The sequence below is a fragment of the Orycteropus afer genome, unplaced genomic scaffold (genome assembly GCF_000298275.1).
Source record: "Orycteropus afer afer isolate SDZICR_OR568_19922 unplaced genomic scaffold, OryAfe1.0 scaffold00050, whole genome shotgun sequence".
Lineage (NCBI taxonomy): Eukaryota > Metazoa > Chordata > Mammalia > Tubulidentata > Orycteropodidae > Orycteropus > Orycteropus afer.
This window is the reverse complement of record NW_006921637.1, coordinates 6623927-6643932: the sequence shown is the minus strand read 5'-3', so window position 1 is coordinate 6643932 and position 20006 is coordinate 6623927. Positions and strand designations below refer to the sequence as shown.

General features: G+C 37.2%; 1 protein-coding gene across 1 annotated transcript in view; it reads right to left on the bottom strand.

Moving 5' to 3' along the window:
* Nucleotides 1-20006, bottom strand: part of PCNX2 (pecanex 2) — a 688168-nt gene that overhangs the window by 377297 nt on the left and 290865 nt on the right. The window contains exons 17-18 of the mRNA XM_007938510.1: nucleotides 12095-12187; nucleotides 10897-11047 (exon numbers count right to left, since the gene is read on the bottom strand). Of these exons, the coding sequence (XP_007936701.1) occupies nucleotides 10897-11047; nucleotides 12095-12187 (244 nt within the window). The remainder of the gene's footprint in view (nucleotides 1-10896; nucleotides 11048-12094; nucleotides 12188-20006) is intronic.

Here is a 20006-nt window from a genome sequence, read left to right as displayed (position 1 = left end):
AAAAAAAAAAAAAAGAATGATTGGAGTGGATTCCAGGAAGGAGTCTGGGAGAGGTATAAGGAGCTACCAGATTATCTGACAGGTTTGTCTATGTGTAAAATTGGACTGAGAGGTATTTTCTGTAGCTAATGGAAAACCTAGAAAATACAAACAGAAGTCAGAAAAGAAAGGAAATGTAATCATTTTATACTACTGGGCTCAGAAGGGAACAATATTTAAATAGACATAATAGTTATAAAAAAGAACTGAGTATAGGCTTAACAAAAAATATTAATAATATGGTGAAAGAAAGGGGAAAACTGTTAATGTATGAATGAAGATAAGATAATAGAGATGAATCCTTATCTTTCCCAAGAGGAACTCAATAGATAATCAAAAATAGCTGAACATACATATTATTTAGGAAAATTAACAGACAAAATACCTAAAGAATAGAAAATAATTTTTTTTTTTTCTGGAAAGGAGGAATCAGAGATGGGAAGAAGGTGACAGAGGTCTGCTGTTTTTCATTATATCCTGTTACATTTGATTTTTAACACTAAGTATTACTTTGATGTAAGGGAAAAATAAATTAGAAAAAGCAGTATCTCTCAGAACCACATCTATCACACACGGGAACTGATTTACCTGCAAACTGACAAGATACAGTAAAATGTAAAGTAAATATTATTTTAGAATTTTAAATTTCAGACTCAGTGAAGTAGTTCTGTAATAGTAAAATTTTTAAAGAAATTATAATTTAAGTGAAAATTTTCAGGAGATATGGTTTAAAATTTCTATAATCCTTCAACTATGTATTCAAATGCACCCCAAACATTATAGTTTAGGCTTTTTTAAAAAATGTTTTTTCATAGATGGATGAGCCTGTTCATGTGTATCTTACAATATGTATGTATGCTTCAATTTCTCAAGGTCTAATTTTCAAATTCCAAGGCTTTTTCTGCCCACATCAACCTACAAGGAACTCTTCCTTCAGTGAACTTACAAGGCACTAATTGTTTCATTTTCTCAGTCAGTCAATGTTTATTGAATATCTACTAGGTACCAGGGGAGCTCTGGTAGCGTAGTGGCTAAGGCACTTGACTGCTAACCAGAAGGCTGGTGGTTCAAACCCACCAGCCACTCCTCAGAAGGAAGATGGCACAATCTACTTCTGTAGTGATACTGCCTCACAAACCTAAGAAGGGGTCGCTATGAGTCAGGTCTGACTCGATGGCACATAACAACAACAACTAGGTACCAGACATTAATTCAACATGTAATTATACAATTCCCTATATTTTCCATTTTCTAGGGAGCTCTAGTAGTGTAGTGCCTAAGGCATTTCACAGCTATCCAGAAAGCTGGAAGTTCAAACCCACCAGCCACTCCTCGGAAGGAAGGTTGGGCAGTCTACTTCCATAGTGATATCGCCTAGGAAACCCAAGGAGGGGTCACTATGAGTTGGATCTGACTCGATGGCAGTGGGTATGCATATCCAAAAACTAGAAAAGCTTAACTAATTAAACAAGCAATTAATTGTAAGTTTCCCACTTAGGGTCTGAATCCTAGACTTCTCTATATTTCCCACCTGGCTGAACACAATGCTACACTTCCATATCACCATAGGTGTGCAGCAACCATACTTCTGACCTGTTGGAGTAATCACTGGTCTACATACCAGACTATAAACTCTCCTAAGATAGAAACCATATCCTCTTCATTCCCTACATCACTGGTTTACAGAGCTTGGCATCATATTGTTGTTGCTGTTGTTAGGAGCTGTTGAGTTGGCTCCAACTCATAGCGACCCTATGTACAACAAAATGAAACACTGCCCAGTCCTGTGACAGCCTCACAATCCTTTCTACAGCTAAGCACATCATTGCAGCCATGTGTCAATCCATCTCATTGATGGCTTTCCCCCTTTTCACTGACCCTCCACTTTACCAAACATTACATTCTTCTCCAGGGAATGGTCCCTTCTGACAACATGACCAAAGTAGATGAGACAAAGTCTGGTCATTCTCTCTTCCAAGGAGCATTCCGGCTGTACTTCTTCTGGGACAGATTTGTTAGTTCTTCTGGCAGACCATGGTGTTTTCAATATCCTTTGCCAACACCACAACTCAAAAGCATCAACTCTTCTTCAGTCTTCCCTATTCATTGTCCAGGTGTCACATGCATATAAGGTGATTGAAAATATCATGGTTTGTATTAGGTGCACTTTAGTCATCAAAGAAAGATCTTTCTCTTCAGCACCATAAAGAGGTCTTTTGCAGCAGATTTGCCCAGTGCAATACGTTGTCTGATATATTGACTGCTGCTTCCATTGGTGTTGATTGTGGAACCAAGTAATATGAAATACTTTGTCAAAAATTTCAATCTTTTTCCATTTATGATGATGCTGCCCATTGGTCCAGTTATGAGGACTTTCATTTTCTTTATGTTGAGATGTAATTCATACTGTAGACTAAAGTCTTTAATCTTCATCAGTAAGTGCTTCAAGTCATCCTAACTTTCAGCAAGCAAGGTTGTGTTGTTTGCATGTTGCAGGTTGTTAAGCAGTCGTCCTCCAACCCTGATGCCATGTTCTTCTTCATATAGTCCAGCTTCTTGGATTATATGCTCAGCGTACAGATTGAATAAGTATCTTGAAGTGATAAAACATTAACACACTCCCTTCCTGCTTTTAAACCACGCAGTATTCCCTTGTTCTGTTCAAACAACAGCCTCCTGGTCTATGTACAGGTTCCTCATGAGCACAATTAAGTGTTCTGGAATTCCCATTCTTCTCAATATTATCCACAATTTGATCCACACAGTCGAATGCCTTTGCATAGTCAATGAAACACAAGTAAACATCTTTTTGGTACTCTTTGCTTTCAGCCAAGATCCATCTGACATCAGCAATGATATCTCTTGTTCCATGTCCTCTTCTGAATCTAGCTTGCATTTCTGTCAATATACTGCTGCAACCATTTTTGAATTATCTTCAGCAAGATTTTATTTGTGTGTGATGTTAGTGAACCTCATTGGGTTTCTGAGGCTATAAATCTTTACAGAAGTAGATTTCCTCATCTTCCTTCTATGGAGCAGCTGGTGCATTTGAACCGCTAACCTTCTGGTTAGCAGCCAAATGCCTTATTCACTACACCACCAGAGCTCCTTAGTTTTTGTTTTTGGCATCATATTGTTGTTGTTATGTGCCATCGAGTCAGACCCGACTCATAGCTACCCCTCCTTGGGTTTTTGAGGCAGTATCACTACGGAAGTAGATTGCCCAACCTTCTTTCCAAGGAGTAGCTGGTGGGTTTGAACCACCAGCCTTCTGGTCTGCAGTCAAGTGCCTTAAGCACTATGCTACCAGAGCTCCCTGGCATCATGTAGGTAATCAATAATTAGTTTTTGAATGAGTGAATATTATATTCATAAGCATTTTCTAAGTGAATAAATAAAGATTCAAATGCCAGTAATGTATTTATTCTTTGTCTCGATCTCTTTTAGCTCCATTAAAATCTACTTTTATGGTCAGTACAGCCATCAAATCAGAAGTTTTCATACTGGCTGATATTTTTAAAATCTCAGAATTACTGAATTATGGAATTCAATTATGCGATTTGCACTTTGGGAGCTTATGTCAGTATGTGACACAATTACATTATTCTCTTTCAAAAGAGCTTGATTCCTTTGGAAAATTCTTAGATAATCAAACCCAAGTTTTTCACAGCATTATTAACAATAGCAACAAGACAGAAAGAATGGTACATACACACAATGGGATAGTGCACAATGTTGAAGAATAATGATGAATCTGTGAAACCCCTCATAACATGAATGAACCCAGAGAACATTATGCTGAAAGAAATTAGTCAATCACAAAAGGATAAATATTATGTGAGACTATTACTTTAAAAAGTCAAGAAAAGGATCAGAAAGAATTATTCTTTGAAGGTTACCAGGAGTGGGAGGAAAAGAGAAAGTAAATCACCACTAACTGGAGGGTAGACAGATATTAACATGGGTGAAGCAAAAGGCAATCTATAGTAAGGTGAGGTCAGCACAAAATGATCAAGGAAAAGGAAGACATGAGGAGGAACACAAGAGTTAAAAGTAACAACAGTAAATACTATTACAGAATCCTGCAATAAGAGTAATAACAATAATCTATGAGTGGATACATAGATAGACACTCAAGATGAACAGGGGTGGTAATGTAAATGGGACTACACCTATGAATACACATAAGCTTGGTAGAGGACATTTCTACATATGTATTTATATGTGCTACAACAAGATGGATTGACATGGTGGCTGCAGCAATGAACTCAGGTATAGTAGGGATCGTGAGTCTGGCACAGGACCAGGCAGTGTTTCATTCTGTTGAACATAAGGTCTCTATGAGTCAAAGGCAACTCAACAGCACATAACAACAACAGCAACAACAAAAATAAATATATACATGAATATAATAGAGCATAGAGAGGGAAAATTATGAAAACTTCTTAGCCATAACTAAATACCTTAAGGGAATGAATTGCTGGGCTTGAGGGTTCAGGACCACAGTCTCAGGGGACACTAAGGTCAGTTTGCATAACATAGTCCACAAAGACAATGTTCTACATCTTACTTTAGTGAGTAGTGACTGTGATCTTAAAAGCTTATGAGTGGCCATCTAAGATGCAACTATTGGTCTCTCCACATCTGAACAAAGAAGAGTGAAAAAAATTTAAAAAATGCAAGGAAACAATCAGTCCAAAGGACTAACGGACCATGTGAATTCCTTCATCCAGGACTCTGAGATCAGAAATAGACAGTGTCCAGCTACCACCACTGACTACTCTGACAGGGATTGCTACTGGACAAATGTGGTTCTTAGCTACCTGCCATGAGGAAAGTCAATTACCAGAGACCAGGATGGGGTGAAAAGCAAGGGTATTTATTGAGTATCTGTACCCAAGGAGACAGGGTGGCTGTGTCCACCGAAGACTGTCTTCCCAAGCTGAGAAAATGTTAGAGTTTTTAAAGGGAATTGTGCTATGGGGTAGAGGGTCTGAGGAATGTTGATAATGCTTTCTTATTATCAGGATGAGTTGTCTTTGACTTGTGAACTTTGAGTTATTTTTCTGGTCAGTGATAGAAAACCGGCTTTGGTTGGGAGGAAGTTTATTGCCTACTCTTCATACTTGCCAAAAAAGATTAATTTTTACAAGGAGGGGAAATGTGGGAGTGGGTACACTCAGGCTTGTAAGGAAAGATAAGGAGGAATGTGAGGTTGGGCTACTCAGGCAGGAAGGCCTGAAGACCTGTAAAGAGGAAAAGGAAAAAAATTTAAAGCTTGGTCAAGATGGTTCTTCCCTTAAGTTGTATTTACCCTCTGGGGGCTATAACAGTATCACAATAGGAGGTCCCATATAAAGTGGGAGACAAATGTAGAACAAAGCTCCCATCATAAAAAAAAGACCAGGTTTACTGATCAGATAGAGATTAGTGGAATCCCTTGACTATGGCCTTAGATACCTTTCAAGCCTGGAACTGAATTGCACCCCGTGGTTCAACTTTTTCAGCCAGATGAGATAGTCCTAAAAGGTGAATAACAACACTATGCAATCAAAAGGGCAGCATTTGCACAAGCACAAAGCTCAGAAGGCAGGAAGCGGCAGAAAAAAAGGATGAAGGGAAATGGTAAACAAAAGGAGGAAGTAGGAAGAGTGCTGTTAAATTGTGAGGATTGCAATAAATGTCACAAAAAAAGTGTGTATGATTTGTTGAGTGGAAAACCAATTTCCTCTGTAAACTTTGACCCAAATCACAGAAAAGGAAAAAAAAAAAGTTCTTAAATAAAACAAATTTTCCAAGAGATCCAGCCATTTTACTCTGTATTACAATAGAGCTCTATTAAAGAAGTCATTTGTCTAGAATCAGTATCATAATTTAGGAAAATAGCCTTGCCTTATTTTCTAAAAATAGAGTGCTCTTTGGACATTGAGTCTTAAAAGTTCCATGCCTGAATAATATGGTGCTGTTTGTACATTGTCTAAATTGTCATTTTCAGCATGATTCACTTATATTACTGAGAACTAGATCAAAGCAAAACAAACAAAAAGAGTTCACTCATAATCGTTAATATAACTCAGTTATGCTAACATCACCATCATGACTGCTGAACTGTACCATAGATAATAATGGTTTTAGCCTGTTAACTCAAATATTGGTGAAACTGTTTGTTGGGGTTAGAATGGGATGAGTTTACATAAATAAATTAGTCTCAAAGGTAAAGAACTGAACTGGCTATAAAGGATATCTTTCAACTTACAATCTTTAACATTAGTTGAACACTTAATTCCATTTTATTATATTCTTAAATTTATATTAAATTTAATTTGGTATCTCCTTTTCCTATGAAATAAAATACACATCAGAAGTATTTTGAAAGAAAACTAAACTGGAAGAAAGTATACAGACCAGGATATATAGGGCCAACATTATTTCAGTTAAATTTCCACTAGTAAAATAATCATGTGAGCTCACCACTGTGCTAGGCACGGTGTAAGTACTGGAGCACCAGCCATGCGCAAGCTGTCATAGAAGTCACAGGCTGCCTCAGAAACTGGTCATGAATGATGTGGTGAGAGTTATGGAAAGGAAGGCTTCAGGAGCATCCAGATATCATGTCTGCTCTAGGTGGTCTGGGAAGGATTTCTGAAGGGACTGAATATTAAGCTACATCCTGAGGATCTAAAGTAGGAGTTAGAGTTAGCCCAATGAAGCTTGAGAAAAAGCATTCTAGGTAAAGGGAACAGCAAGGGGAGAGAAGTGAGAGAGTGAGATGCGTTTGAAAAACAGCAAGAATGCCCAGAACTTATAGTGGTGAGTCCATTTCAGATCATTGAACAAAGCCCTGTAGAGTTAGTGTTACTTAGAATTTGCATGTTAGGCTTTGCAAGACCCACTCCAGTGATGTAGCTTTTCTGGATGAGCATGACTGCAAAAACAGCCTGAGAGCCATATTCACATTATATATGATCTGCCATCTGGACCATGACCAGCCAGGTTAGCCAAAAAAGTATGAGTCTGGGCATGAGCAGGTTCTAATTATTCAATGGCTACAAACTTGTGTGACCCAAGGTGGGCCCCTTGACTTCTCTAGGCTTCAGTTTACTCCTTTATATACCAATTAAACAAACATATCTCTCTAATCCAGGAAGTTCAAGTATGTCTCATCTCACATGACAATTCTATTGTTTAGCAATGTTGTTGCCCCAATTTTAGGGTTCTGTTATTAGTTAGGAGTCCCTGGGTAGTGAAAACAACTAAAAAAGCTTGGCCACTACCCAAAAAGATGGCGGTTCAAGTTTACTCAGAGGCACTTTGGAAGAAAGGTCTGGGAATCTACTTTCAATAAATCAGCCATTGAAAACCTTATGGAGCACAGTTCTGCTCTGACGCACATGGGGTGGCAATAAGTCAGAATCAACTCAATAATAACTGGTTAACAACTGGTTGCTTATCAGTTAGTGATGGCCTCTGTGGTTGTTTATCAGTTAGTGATGTCCCTTGTGGCATTAGGAGATTCAAGTGGCATGCTACAGACCTGCTATCCCTGCTCTAACCCAAGCTCTTTTCTAACTACAACATTCTGATTCCTATAAGAAAGAAAATTTTAGCACAGCTTTTATGTTAAAACAAGGAGCTCTGGTGGCATAGTGGGTAAGGCACTTGGCTGCTAACCAAAAGGTCAACAGTTCAAACCCACCAGCTGTTCTGCAATAGGAAGATGAGACAATCTACTTCCATAAAGATTTATAGCCTTGTAAACCCAATGGGAAAAGAATGCATGGGGTTCACTATGAGTTGAAATTGACTCAATGGCAATGGGTTTCCTTCTTTGGTTTTTCATATTGAAAGTTATTTGACTAGCTTAAGTTTCCTCAAAAGAACATCATGAAGAGGAGGCAAAGAATTTAAGGACATAGACGACACCAAAATTAACACTAGATTTTAAATAACATAACCATATTTTAAATTTTGTGTATTTGTTTTTTTCTTCCAACACACATGATTTTGAAATGCAGTCTGTTTTTCATTATGTACCAATTTGTCAAACTTGTTGCTCTTGACTAGAGATCAGGCTGCTTATACATAGCTGATGTAGGCAAGTGAGAAACTTCTACAAAACCTCTGTTTGAGCCTGTGCTAACAAGTGTGAACTTTTCCTGACCTACCCTGCAACATACACAGAAGCCCAGTGCTGCCTGCTCTCCCCCCAGAGAGTAAAGGACAGAGATAGCCACATATTCATATTATTCATTCTTTAATCTTATACTGAAAAGATCATGCAGGTTTAAAATATCTAAATGATTCTAATTTAATCTGGGCTTCATTATATTCAGTGGAGTCCCAGAGTGGTAAAAACGTTTAACATGCTTGGCTGCTAACTAAAAGGCTGGAGATTTGAGTTGTTTCAGAGGCACCTGAGAAGAAAGGCCTGAGATCTACTTCCAAAAATTTAGCCATTAAAAACCCTGTGGAGGACAGTTCTACTTTGACACACATGGGATTATCATGTATAGAAAGAGACTGAAAGGCAACTGGTTATATTCAGGAGAGAAAACAACCACATACACACAACAAGCACAAATTTAAACTACTGATTGTTATTTTTTGATGTTGAGTTCCATACTCTGGACTGCCACAATAAGGGGAGCCCAAGTCTAATCTATGTCATTTTCCTTTCCTTCAAATTGACAAATTCTCTTTCTTCATCTTCAGTAGCTAAAGGCATAGGTATGAGTATAGGTAAGCAAATAGAATATAGGCATGGCAATGGTTATGGGCATATATATGTATATTATATGTGTGTATGTTGTTGTTGTTACATGCCATCAAGTTAGACCCGACTCATAGAGACCCCTCCTTGGGTTGCCGAGGCAGTATCCCTATGGAAGTAGATTGCCCCATCTTCCTTCTGAGGAGTGGCTGGTGGGTTTGAACTGCCAGCCTTCTGGTTAGCAGTCAAGTGCCTTAGGCACTATGCTACCAGATATATATATAAGAGCTCTGGTAGCATAGTGCGTAAGGTACTTGACTGCTAACCAGAAGGCTGGCGGTTCAAACCCACCAGCCACTCCTCGGAAGGAAGATTGGGCAATCTACTTCTGTATTGATACTGCCTAGGAAACCCAAGGAGGTGTCGCTATGAGTCGGGTCTGACTCGACAGCAAACAACAACAACAACTGTATAATACATATATATATGATACATATAAATATATATATTTCTCTGAGTCAAAATTTCTTATATCAAATCTCCACCAACTACTTACCAGTGATGTCAAAATAATAGTCCTAAAATACTAATTTCACCACAACTCATAAATTTTTCCAAAGGTTTTAAAAATAAAAGGGTAATGTTATTTCAACATAGCAAAAGTTCTATAGTTTTTTTTTTAAAAAAAATCAGGTTTCTCTATGCACCCATAAGCAGGCACCTGTTTGGATACAGACATTTCTCTATAAGTGGATTGAAAAATACACAAACTGTCATAAATTGAACCTATTCAATTCAACTTATATTCTTTCAGTTTCACAACAGAATTTATAATTGGTATTTAATAGCACTCTAAATTATACAGAACATTTTAAAAACAGTATATGGCTGGATCCTAAAGTAGTCTCTCATTTGGTAGAGAGAACAGGTCTCAGAAGAAATGGCAGTCTAATTGACCACATCTGTATACTGGCTTCAAGGAATCCCTGGGGTGGTGCAAACAGTTAATGTGTTCGGCTACCAACTGAAATGTTGGAGCTTCAAATCCACCAAGAGCCATCTCTGAAGAAAGAGTTCTGGTTATCTACTTTCGAAAAATCAGCCAAAGAAAACTCTGAACACAGGTCTACTCTGACACACATGGGTCAAGGTCAACAGCAACAATAAACATTGCCATCAGGTTTCCCATCTGCTATTTCACCACTAAGCAATCCACAGTCTTCTCACTTTGGCACACTTTATTCTGGCTGTTTCTAATGAAGGCATCTTCTTTTACTTACCTAGAGATGTTTCTTGAAGAAATGGTCTCTATCTTGGCAGTATCTTCACAAGCTCTTCTGCTTCTTCTTTTTAAAGTCTCCCCCCTTTCCATTTCCTCACCCTAATCTACAGAACTCACTGATAACAAAGCTGGCTGAGTCCAGTGGTTTCCCGAGAAAATCTTGGCTGCCCTCCTATAGCCCTGTGCTTATAACATGGGAACAACTAGATAACTCATTTAAACAACTGAGAAGCTACCAGGGGTGGAACAGTCGCATGCAAAATTTGCAGCACTAGTCAGTTTAGTGATAAACTGTGACCCATAATTTTGATGTATCTCTTGATGAGATAATATCAAACTTCTCCCATCTAGTCTGTCACAGAACATGGAGCCACAGAGAAAGGACAGACATAGCAGGGAAATTCCTGATAGACCTCTCACACAGGACTTCTGCAATTGTCATTATTATCAGGCTAGTCTATGATCACGGCCAGAGACAGCCTATCTACTCCTCAAGTTAACAAAGCAAGTTAAAGAAAAGTTAAGAGCTCAAGGGTTCTAAAAGTTAACAGGCCCTCTCTGGTATTCTGCCACCATGCTGTGGAGGATGGGAGGACAACCAAGTGATGTTCTTCTTGGTCCCCAGTTAACTTAAGTTGGAATAGCATAATCTTCAAGTTTGAATGGTATAAATTAAATTTTTCTTGCATTCTAATAACCATCTAATATTTGTATCAAGCATACTTCTAATTCACTCCACTTCAACTTTCTTGTTTCAGTTTGCAATAACATTATATACTTCAAAGTAGTTAGTCTTCATTTTAAAGTACACTTACCACTAAAATTTTTTTTTAATTATTGTAATTATGGAGGATACATTACTAACCTTTCACTTCCCGTTGCTGATACTCTCTGTTTTTAAGAATGGGGTGTGAAATCCACATCCAAGGGTGGTGCTTGCGGAGTTGAGGGAGCATGTAATGAGCTAGGAACCCCACGGTGCCAGCCACAGCAAACAGCACAATGCTGAGAAATGGCTGTGAGGAAACAAGGCAAAGTCTTCTTATTTCATTTAGAGAGAGAGGTCAAGGGATGTCCATGATAATACATGATGCTGCTGCTCTGGCCCTTTTTCCTCTTAAAGAGCAAATGGCCAAGTTAAGTTATTTCCAGTCTCTGGTTATATCTTCCATCTAGAGGTTCTGGTGGCATAGTGCCTAAGGCATTTGACTGCCAACCAGAAGACTGGTGGTTCAAACCCACCAGCCACTCCTTGGAAGGAAGACTGGACAATCTACTTCCATAGAGATATTGCCTCAGAAACCCAAGGAGGGGTCACTATGAGTCAGAACTGACTCCAGGGCAGTGAGTTTGGTTTTCTTGGTTTAGGGGCACCTGATTTGTATGTTGAGACCCACTAGATGGTGGTGGAGAGCTGGCCTGTGGACTGCAAATGCCAAGAGGAAGTCTGCCCATTGGCGAGTGTTTTTGTTTATTTTCTTATAAGAAGATGTAGACATAAGAAATTTAGCAAAACCACCTTTCCTCATTGAAAGAGGAGTTCATAAATGTGTTTTTTGTTTTGTTTTGTTTTGTAGCAATAGCAACTGTCTGTAAGTACTGTAAGCCAGAAATCCCTTCTGGAGCTCTCCACTTTTGTAACTGAAAATTGTGTCCCAGTAATTCTTTTGGCTCTGTGGCCTGTCACACTCCCGATATGGTAAATCCCTGAGAGGCCATTCCTCTCCCTTTAACTTATGGTACTACACCTTTAACCCATTTCACTGCTATTAACTGTCATCATGTAGACTCTAAAAAGATATGGCACTGCTTTTTACAAACAAAACAACTTCTCATTTGGAGAAAAGATTAAAGGTAAAATATTTGAACCAATTCCGTATTTCAGACTAAATCACATCTTGAACTTAACTCTTTTACCAACACAAGAATATATTCTTTAAGTCTTTCAACTGGCATTTTGTCTGGCTCAACTCTCCTTGTCAATATCTTCTAGTTCCACAATCAGCTCTGTTATTAAAGAGAACAGGGACATGGGAAGAGTATAAAGTTGAATGGATACCTACACGTAAGGAGAGGAATACAGTGCTGGCACTGACTGCAAATGACAGGACAGCAACCACTGAGCAGACAATGAGATCCGACTGCAACACATCCTTCTGGAAAGAGACATCAAATGGAAAGTTTGCCATTCATTTTTCTCTCAGAAGCTCTGCTTAACCAAGTAAATCAGATGATAAAACACCAATCCTTATAAACTTCTCCTTAAGCTCTTGGTTTACATGAAATATTCACAATGGGGCCCACTGTATAGACATTCACTACCTTTTCTTTTGGGACTATCCAGGAAGACCAAAGCAAAAGGTAGGGAAAAGGAAATGCATACTTTAAGGTTAGTGTACATCTTCTAACCATAGGAAAGAAAAGGTTCTCTACTTGTGAAAGGCAAAAAGTTCTTCTCCACAAACATAGCTTGCACATAATAAGATGCCCAAACAGCTCCCAAAAGAGACCTAAACTTACTAAGGTCTGCTACAGGAGGACAACCAACGTGTCAATAAACACTATCTGGCTTCAGGGGAGCTTAGATTTTAACATGAAAATAACCTGATTATGCCAAATGGAAAACCCTTACATTTTACTTTGGATGAGAATAGATTTTATATTTTCATTCACCAGTCAGATAAGGTAAGGGCCATCTTCAAATTATTGAAATATACATATTATATACAAAAAAAAAAAAAAAAAAAAACACTGCCACTGAGTCGATCTGACTCATAGAGACCCCTCTTTGGGTTTCTGAGGCGGTATCTCTACAGAAGTAGATAGCCCAGTCTTCCTTCCAAGGAGTGGCTGGTGGGTTTGAACCACCAGCCTTCTGGTTAGCAGTCAAATGCCTTAGGCACTATACCACCAGAGGTCCTGATATCATATACAGATAATGAAATTTTTAATAATTTGCTAATAATTTTCCATCATGGTGTAATCAGGGGCTCAGGAAGATAAAGTAAAGTTAGATACAAGAATGGTATTCATGCTGCAAATACACTGAGAATGCCTGATGGCTCAAATAGGGCACAATATCAAATTGATTGTTGGCTGATAAATTTGAAATGGACACTAGAGACCACTCAGTCAATTATTTTCTTTATACAGAGCAAGATTAACTATAGTACATTTAATATATTTAACATTTCAAGACACCACACTGTTACCTGAAAATTCTAAAACCATGAATACATTTATACTTCCCTTCTCATATGGGCCGGCCATGAATAGGAATCAAGTAGACAAAAGCTAAAACAACAATTTCATATTAAAAAGAGATTATGTGTAATTGTACAGAAAAATACACAGTTGTATCTCTCTCCACTGCTTTTATTTCTTGTTTTTTAAGTTGAAATGAGGAGTTTCTTGCAGGTCATGGTTCAGGTTTACCTGATTATATTAACATCCAAAGTGAGACGAAGACAGCAAGAACAATTTAAATGAAGCAATAATATAACCTGACTAATTTGAAGAAATTGTCAAGCAAGTAATTAATAATATAGTTAAGAGATAAATTTTCAAAGACAACATAACAATTACCTGCCAAAGCTGTTTGGAACTATCTATCTCAAAAATTCACTATAGCTATGGAATATGGAAAAGATTATATGCTAATAAACTATGAATCCTAGATTTTTCTTACTCATGTCAATCTGATATTTGAGCAGGGAAAATCAATAGTTTTTAATACTAAATTTACAAAAATGTTTTGATCAGAGATTTTCAACAAAAATTTATTATCAGCAATGGCCAAAATCTGACATCTCTTTTCACTCCAAACATTTACGAAAGACTAGATTCACTGAGGATAATTCTGTAATCCTCAGTTTCTTTAGACTGTGGAGATATGTTAATTTTTCTTTCTTAATTTTCATTGCACATGATCATAATTGCTCATATGCAAATTAAATTGAAACCAAATAAAATTAAAACAAGTTCCCAAAACCCACTGTCATCGAGTTGATTCCAAATCCTAGCAACTCCCATAGGGTTTCTAAGGCTGTAAATCTTTACAAAAGTAGGTTGTCTCATCTTTCTTCAGAGGAGCATCTGGTGGATTGAAACCATTATCTTTTTGGTTAACAGCCCAATGCTTTAACCACAGTGCCACTGGAGCTCCTTAAAACATTCCACATGAGACAAAATACAACCTTGAGTATATACCACCTGAATTTAGAGACAATCTCAAGAATGAATAGATTTGATGCATCAAACATTAATGACTGAAAACCAACTGAGTCATGGGATGACATCAAGGACATCATACATGAAAAAAGCAAAAGGTCATTAAAAAGACAGACAGAAAGAAAAGATCAAAATGGATGTTAGAAGAGACTCTGAAACATGCTCTTGAACATAGAGTAGCTAAAGTGAATGGAAGAAATGATTAAATAAAAGAGCTTGACATAAAATTTCAAAGGGCAGTTAGAGCAAACAAAGTAAAGTATTATAATGAAATGTGTAGACTGGTGTCAGAAAACCAAAAGGGAAGAACACACTTGGCATTTCTCTAGCTGAAGAAAAAGCCAAGCCCTGAGTTGCAGAATTGAAGGATTCTAATGGAGCTCTGCTAGGGTAGTGCCTATGGCACTTGACTGCTAACCGGAAGGATGGTGGTTCAAACCCTCCAGCCACTCCTGAGAGGAAGATGGGGCAATGTACTTCCATAGTGATACTGTTTTGGAAACCCAAGGAGAAGTCGCTATTATGAGTCAGGTCCGACTCAACGGCACTTAACAACAACAACATTGGCAAAATATTGAATGATGCAGGAAGCATCAAAAGAAGAGGGAAGGAAAACACAAAGTCACTGTACCAAAAAGAATTGGTTGATGTTCAACTATTTCAGGAGGCAGCATATGGTCAAGAAGCGATGGTACTAAAGAAAGAAGTCCAAGCTGCACAGGAAGCATGGGCAACAAACAAGGCTTCAAGAATTGACAGAATACTCATTGAGATGTTTTAACAAATGAATATAGCACTAAAAGATTTATTGATCTATACCAAGACATTTGGAAAACAGCTATCTGGACAATCAACTGGAAGAGATTCATATCCATGCCCATACCAAAGAAAACTGATCCAACATAATGCAGAAATAATCAAACAATATCATTGTATCACACACAACTAAAGTTTTGTTGAGGATAATTCAAAAATGATTGCAGCAGTACACCAGCAGGGAACTGCTAGACATTCAAGCTGCATTCAGAAGAGTATATGAAACCAGGGATATCATTGCTGATTTCAAAGGTGTTGGCTTAAAGCAGAGTATACCAGAAAAGTGTTTACTCGTGTTTTAGTAACTATATAAAAGCATTTAATTGTGTAGATCATAATAAATTATGGATAACAGTAAGAAGAATAAGAATTCCAGAACACTTAATTGTGCTCATGAGGAACCTGTACATAGACCAAGAGGTAGTCAATTGAACAGAACAGGGGATGGTACAGGATTTAAAATAGGGAAGGATCTGCATTAGAGTTGTATCCTTTCACCATATTTATTCACTCTGTATCATGAGTAAATAATCTGAGAAGTTAGACCATGTGAAGAAGAAAGCAGCAACAGGATTGGAGAAAGACTCATTAACAACCTACCATATGGAAATAATAAATCTTGTTTGCTGAAAGTGAAGAAGACTTGAAGCACTTACTGATGAAGATCAAAGACTACACCCTTCAATTGGGTTACACCTCTACCTAAAGGAAACAAAAATTCTCACAACTGGACCAATAAGCAACATCATGGTGAATGGAGAAAAGACTGAAGTGGTCAAGGATTTCAATTTACTTGGATCCACAGTAAACACCCATGTAAGCAGCAATCAAATCAGCAAAAGGCTTCCTTAAAGTGTTAAAAAGCAAAGATGTCACTTTGAGGACTGAAGTGTGCTTGATCCAAGCCACAGTATTTTCGCTTGCTTCATGTGCATGTGAAAGCTGAACAATGATTAAGAAACACCAAAGAAAAATTGACGTCTTTTAATTATGCTGTTGGCAAAGAATATTGAATATACCATGGACTGCCAGAAGAATAAACAAGTCTGTCTTGGAAGAAGGACAGCCAGAATGTTCCTTAAAAATGATGATAGCAATACTTCATCTCACTTACTCCATGCATGTTATCAGGAGGGACCAGTCCCTGGAGAAGGACATCATGCTTAGTAAAGCAGAGGGCCAGCAAGAAAGAGTAAGATCCTGAATGTGATGGATTGACAGAATGGCTGCAACAACAGGATGAAGCATAGCAGTGATTGTGCGGATGGCACAGGACTGGACAGTGTTTTGTTTTTTTGTACATAGGGTCACTATGAGTCAGAACCAACTTGACAGCTACAACAATTTTCATTGATGGTTTGAAAAATGTCATTTTAAAAATACTGAATGTTTATCCAAAAGGAAGGTAAACATTTTCTCAAATATTAAAAATAAATTGTCATCTTAAATGTATCAATCACCCTTGTGTAAATGCCAGCAGGGTAAATGCCTGGGAAGAGAGATGCATTTCCAGGTTTCTTATAGCAGGGGGGAGAATGTACTCAGATGGTTATTTATTTATTTATTTTTTTCCTCATAACTAGATGATACATAGAAATTCATTGTGATTTTTGTCAGTGTTATGGCCCCACTTATATATACAAATCCTTATACTACCTTTCTTTTTCTTTTTTTATTAAAATTTTTTCTCTCCATTTTTTTCCTCCATTGTAGTTTTTAATAGTTTTGTTCTTATTTGCCATCATGTTATATCCTATTCATAGTGACCTTATGTATAAGAAAACAAAACATTGCTAGTCCTATGCCATTTACATGATTGCCAGTATAATCCATTTTGGTGGCTATTTTGTCAATCAATGTCACTGGAGATTTTCCTCATCTTCATTGACCCTCCACTTTACCAGCATTGTCTTTTTCTAAGGATTGGTCTGTCCTGAAGACAGGCCCATAGTAAGCAAACTGAAGTCTTTCCATACTCACTTCTAAGGAGCATTCCAATTGTATTTCTTTGAAGATGATTGGTTTGTTCTGTGGTTTGGAAAAGAATATTGTTCAAGTGCATTAATTTTTCTTCTCTCTTCCTTTTTTGGTATCCAATTTTCACATGCATATGAGGTGACTGAAAAGATCCTAGCTTGATTAAAGCACATCTTAGTCATCAAAGTGGCATCTCGGCTTTTTCTAAGGTTAAAAAAAATAAAGAGGTCTTTTGCAGTAGGTTTGCCCAATGAAATACACCATATGATTTCTTTTTTTGAAGACAACATTTCATTTGTAATGATAATGAGTGACCTTATTTCTACTTTATTTTTCTTTTTTTAACTGTATATTATAGAACATCTACAATTCTATTGAGTAATATTAGTGATAGCAGACATTCTTGTCTAATTGTTGAATTTCTGGAAAAATATTTTTAGTGTTTCATTGTTAAGTATAAGGCTGTTTGATATTCTGCATCAAATTTAACATAGTAGCTCAATTAGTTGAGCAAAAACAAAACAACTTTTATTTCTTTTAAACATAACTATTGACATCTCTATTCACACCCCATTATTAAAACCCTGGACTCCCTGGGTGGCACATATGGTTAAGCACTTGACTGCTATTTCTGTGCAAGTTGATTATTGATCCAACTTCACTTGTTTTTTTCCCCTATATTGATCATGACATTGCTTATTGGTCAGTTATGAGGATTTTAGTTTTCCTCATGTCAGGCATAATCCATACTGAAAGTTTTGGCTTTCATCAGTAAGTGTTCTTGTGATCGTGATAATGGTGCAGCACTGGGCAGTGTTTCATTACACTGTTGTACACAGGGTCTTTATGAGTCACTTGACAACAACAGTGTCATTTGCATATCATAGGTTATTAATGAGATTACCTCCAATCCTGATGCCATGTTCTTCTTCATATATAGCCCAGCTTTACAGATAATTTGGTCAGTATACAAATTGAGTAAGCAAAGTGAATAGATAAAACCCTGCCACACATCTTTTCTAATTTTAAACCACACAATATTCTCTTGTTCTATTTGAACAACTGCCTCTTGACCCAAGTACAGGTTCTGTATGAACACATTAAGTGTTCTGGAATTGCCTTTCTTTGTAATGTTGTCCATAGTTTGTTATGATTCACACAGTCGAATACTTTCGTATAGTTGATAAAACACAGGTAAACATCTTTCTGATAATTCTTTGTTTTTGGCCAGGATCCATCTGACATCAGCAGTGCCATCCCTTGTTCCACATCTTCTGCTTGAACCTCTCTGGCAGTTTCCTTCAATGTAGGCTAGAGAAGTTTTTTAATTATCCTCAACAAAACTTTACTTGTGTGTCATATTAATGACATTATTTGACAATTTCCACACTTCATTTGATCACCTTTTTTTGGGGTGGGCATGGATATGGATCTCTTCCAGATAATTGGCCAGGCAGCTGGCTTCCAAATTTCTTGGCATAAACTGGTAAGTGCTTCCAGTGCTGCATCCATTTACTGAAACATTTCAATTGTTGTTCCATCAATTCCTGGAGTTTTGTTTTTTGCCGGTGCCTTCAGTACAACTTGGACTTCTTCTTTCAGTACCATTGATTCTTGGGTATATGCTACTTCCTGAAATGTTTGAATGTTGACCAATTATTTTTGGTACCCATCAACTGCTGTCCAGTGAATTCCTGTTATAGCGACCCTACAGGACAGAATACAACAGCCCCATAGGGTTTCCAAGGCTGTAAATCTTTATGGAAGCAGACCATAAGCAGAACATCTTTCTCCTGCAGAGCAGCAAGTGGGTTTGAACCATTGGCTTAGTGATTAGCAGTTGAATGCTTTGTCCACTGGGTAACCAGGGTTCCTCTTTTTAAGACAGTGACTGTGTATTCCTTCCATCTTCTTTTGATGCTTGCTGCTTCATTCAATTTTTTACCTGTAGAATCCTTCAATAATGCAATTTGAGGTTTGAATTTTCTCTTCAATTCTTTCAGAATGAGAAATGCTTACAATACTCTTCTTGAGCTTTCCTTTGAAATCTTCTGTTCTGCATTTTACTTCATCATTTCATCCATTCACTTTAGCTAATATGTGTTTAAGAGCAAGTTTCATAGTCTCTTGTGATACCCATTTTATTCTTTCCTTCTTTACTTTTTCCATTTCTTTTTTCTGTCTGTGAATGATGAACCATGTTTATAGCTCTAATCATGATGCATATGGATTTTTCTATGCATTTTTATAAGGTATCAACTTAGGGTGTATACAATGTTCTATCTTTTTCAATAGCACTTTCTTCTGCAAGCATAATATATATTATTTTATAAACTTACTAATATTCATCTAATGGCTAAAGAATTTCCTATATTGTGACTATTCCACAGTGCTACAGTGGACCCTCAAAATGTATCAGTTTAGTTAATGAAAGAGATTGAGCCATAGTTCATGCCACTATTTCCTGACTGCTACATATAAGGTTGCCTTCTATATTCATTACCTTTATGTATGTAAATCTTTTTCCATATTTTGAATTAATTCTCTAGAAAACTTTCACAGACATATTTACCCTGTCAAGATTATGAATATTTTACAATTGTTGATAAATAATGTTTTTCCAGATGATTGTGATGATTTACACAAATACAATGTCTACAAGATTCCATTTTATTACAATTGGCAATAACACTGTTTTTTCCTGGGCTACTGAGTAGACAGAACAATGCTATTTTATATTCATTTGTATTTCTTTAATTACAAATGGAGAGAACATCTTTTCATACATTTACTTAGTAATTTATTTCTAAATGAAATATATTAATATCATTTGCTTACAGAGTTTAAAAATAAAATTGTGGAGGGGTTCCGGCAAGATGGCGGACTAGGCAGAAGGATTGCACAGACCCTCTTCAACAAAGAAAAGGGAAACCAATTAACAAAGACACAGAA